This window comes from Mustela nigripes, chromosome 1 (genome assembly GCF_022355385.1).
Source record: "Mustela nigripes isolate SB6536 chromosome 1, MUSNIG.SB6536, whole genome shotgun sequence".
NCBI lineage: Eukaryota > Metazoa > Chordata > Mammalia > Carnivora > Mustelidae > Mustela > Mustela nigripes.
Genome location: NC_081557.1, coordinates 1,626,377 through 1,630,016, shown reverse-complemented (window position 1 = coordinate 1,630,016; position 3,640 = coordinate 1,626,377). Strand labels below are relative to the sequence as shown.

Here is a 3,640-nt window from a genome sequence, read left to right as displayed (position 1 = left end):
GGCCACTTTCAAGATGTTGTCTTTTGCCTTGGTTTTTGGCATTTTGGATATGTAAATACACCCTGGGTGTCTTCTCATGGTATTTATCTTGCTGGGTGTTCTCTGAGCATCTTGGAGGTGTGGTTTGTTGTGTGTCGATAAGTCCGTGAAATTCTTGTCTGTTCTTTCCCCCGAATATTTCTTCTGTACCACCCTTTCTACCACGTCTGCTCTCATCTTTCTCTGAGACGCCTGCGGCGAGCCCTTCGGTATTCCCCGTGGCTCTCACTTGCTCTGTTTCAGCCAGGGTGCTTTCTGCCGGGCCACCTCCGGGTCCGCTGATTCTCTCCTTGGCTGCGTCACATTTATTGACGAACCCACTGCAGTCGCGCTTCTTGTCTCTGTTACGGAGTTTTTAACTCTAGGGCTTCCGTGTGATGTTTTTGGTTTTTTTTGAAATTTAGAAACAAATTTTATTTAAGCTCTGAAATACAATTCCTAAAATATCAACTTCTCCAGAAAACCGTGGCTACACAATAATGCATTGTCTGTATCATGTTAGAATGTGCATTAGACTCAAATACAAAAACCATGAAACAAATCACCAACCTTCAACAATTTGAGCAAAGATAGAATGCCTAAGGAACAGCATAGATGGACTTGCAGAGGATGGGCTGTTTTACTTCAAGCACCATAAAAAAAAAGAGCACAAATGCATGGGTTTTCGGATGTATACATTAAGTTGAACCTTTGACACTAGGAATCAGGGCATTTTGTCACTTAGCATTAACACATATTAGAAAACTGTGTAGTGTCAAAGGGATAGAACCACCCGTTCTCAAGCAATGTTGTCAACTAGGCAATAAAACGTTCTACTGAATGTTTCTTCTTTGTCTAATTGCTGCGTACACTGGTAGCAACTTTGAAATGAGAAAAGGAGCTTGCACTCCTTTCATGTTCTGTTTACAACAAAACAGAAAACAAACTGAAACATAAGCCCTGTTATACATTAACAATGTTAAAGAACATCAATTATGCAAGAAAAAGACTAAGAACAAAAAGTGTGTTTACAGATACCAGACGTAACAGTGAGCGGTCAGTAGACCCTCACAGGGCTTTGCGGGGGTACTCAGCCCAAGCCACTTTGTAATCACTGGCAGGAAACAGAGACGCAGCATTCTTTGCCAGATATTTTAGGAAATCATGCAAATAGCCCAACAATAATGCAAGGCTCTTCTCATCAAGGGGCGTATATGCCAACATTGCTCTGATTCTTACAAATAACCTCAGTGGGTGTGGGGCTCCATCAACCTGGGACATTGGTGTATCAGGGTGAGCCAAGAGGATTTCTGCATCCTGGGGCCTCTCAAATTTGTAGAGCAGCTGAGTACCCAACATGACATTGAAATATTCTTTTTTCTTTTTTTTTTAAGATTTTATTTATTTATCAGAGCGGGCGGGGGGGAGAGCAAGCACAAGTAGGCAGAGAGGCAGGCAGTGGCAGAGGGAGAAGCAGGCTCTCTGCCGAACAGAGAGCCCGATGCAGGACTCGATCCCAGGACGCTGGGATCATGACCTGAGCCGAAGGCAGCTGCTTAACCCACTGAGCCACCCAGGCGTCCCTGAAGTATTCTTTTATTCCTGCCACAACTTCATTAACTGCGTATTCCTTGCTGTCAACATTTCCCCGTGACTTTTTGCAATTTGCATGCTCTTCCAGAATGGCATCTACATTTTTCTTAGCAGGGAGTTGAAAGAGCTGCTTCTGCCTGGTAACGAAGTCCCCGTCCTCAAGAAGCCATGGTTTTAATTCTTCAGGAATCTTCACTTTAACTTCCATTCTACTCTTAAAGGCCTCCTCACTTTCCACAGTGGGACCGGCCCGGGCCCTTTTCTTCCGAGGTGGCTGGGATGCTCCGCCGGCGGCTGGGGTGCTCCGCTGGCGGCTGGGGTGCTCCACCAGCAGCTGGGGTGCTCCGCCGGCGCCGCCCCCGTCCCCCTTCCCAGGAGTCTCCTGCTTGTTCTTTCTTGTCTTCCTCGTGGACCCTGAAGGGGGGTTCTCTGCAGAGCGACCCCCCCATCGCCCGGGGAGAGCCGGTTCCAGATTCTTCTGCTGTGGACCAGCAGTCTTCTTTCCTGAGGGGGCCCTTCTCATCTTACTTCTCTGCATGTTGCTTCTAGTTGGTTTTTTAAAGTTGTCTTCTTCTGCAGATTGTTGTCCACGGGTGTGAGAACCCTGCTTCCTGGAACTCATTCTGGCCTGTTTTGTTCCAACCAATAGCCCTATTCCTTCGTTCCCTCCCAAGGACTCCTAGTGTTTTCCCAGATGGAACCTCCTAGATCTCCCGGAATGGTCTGGAAAGATGAGGTTGGGGACACAACCCCGTTTCTGTAATCAGGGAGGGTTCTGCCATCAGGAGCAGATCTTCTGATCCTTCCCATACGGCAAACTTAGCTTTTCTGATGATGGCCTGACATGGGAGTCCAGTTCTTCCCAGCAGCCCCGTGTGATCACTGCCGGTCCTCCGACCGCCATAGTCCCGTGTGATGATTTTTTCTTCAAATTTCTGTCTGTTGGCTGGAATTACCTGCCTGACGTTGTGTGCTGCCCTCCTTCCCGTGAGGACCATGAGCACATTTATCCCAGTTAGAAAACGTCCCGTCTGATGGTCCCAATCTGCATCGTGTCTGAGTCTGCTTGTTCCAACTGCTTTGCCTTAATGATGTGTGTCCTTGCCTTTTTTATGGCCTCATAATTTTTGTTGAAATCCAGACATCTGGGGAGGACGGTGGACACTGGGGTAAATATTCTTGTGCCTGGAAATGCGGATGCCCTGCCAACGGGGTGTGCTGTCAGTCTCGTGCGGGGACTGAGCTGGGCTTGGGTTTCTTGTTGCCGTGGTTACCCTCAGACCACCGCAGACCCCGAATTCCTCCAGGGGCATCAGCTTATGTGTAGCATGTGGGTATTCTTCCCAGGGTGAGGTCCGCCTTCAGCTGGAAGTGTTGTCTCCGTACTGTGCCCATCTCTTCTCGGGGCTTTCCCAGGGACGTGCCGGTGTTACCTCTTCCTCCTCAGCCTGGCGGTGGGGACTGGGGCTGACCTCTGTCTCTCACATTAACCCCGTGACCTTGGGTCTCATGAGTAGAGTCTTCAGGCTCACGCCCACCTGGACTAGCACGTGGCTCATCCCTTCCCTGGGGGTCCACCGTTCTTAAGATTCTTGCTCTGAGCTGTAATGGCTTTCAAAGTGATTTTTGCTCCAACATTTTGAGGTGTTTGCTCCATAGCGGACAGTAGCCTGGGCGGGTTTTGTGCCTTTGATGCACTGACTGCTGTCCCCCGCTAGGCCAGACCCGCAGCACCAGAGATGCATGCGTAGGGATCCTGCCATGCTCTAGTGAGTATCCAGTGTGGCCCTGCCTGCAAGTGGGTGTGATTTTCCTTTCTTCTGTGGCCCCCAGGCTTTCCGTATTCTCTCCTCGGCCCACGCTCGGCTGTGACCAGTTCCCTGACAATGTCAGCTGAACTGTTGTTACTGGTGTCAGGCGTCCTCTGTCCCGGAGCAGGAGGGCTGTCACTGGTGTCAGGCGTCCTCTGTCCCGGAGCAGTAGGGCTGTCACTGGTGTCAGGCGTCCTCTGTCCCGGAGCAGTAGGGCT

The 3,640-nt window shown here is 49.9% G+C and overlaps 1 protein-coding gene across 1 annotated transcript; it reads right to left on the bottom strand.

Moving 5' to 3' along the window:
• Positions 1-982: 982 nt before the first annotated feature.
• LOC132004220 (mortality factor 4-like protein 2) lies at positions 983-2,233 on the bottom strand. The gene is made up of 3 exons (XM_059380464.1): positions 1,940-2,233; positions 1,592-1,885; positions 983-1,398 (listed from the first exon to the last, which is right to left on the bottom strand). Exons 1-3 carry the CDS (start codon positions 2,231-2,233, stop codon positions 1,087-1,089), a joined length of 900 nt encoding a protein of 299 aa, XP_059236447.1. The 3' UTR covers positions 983-1,086.
• Between the last annotated feature and the right edge of the window lie 1,407 nt (positions 2,234-3,640).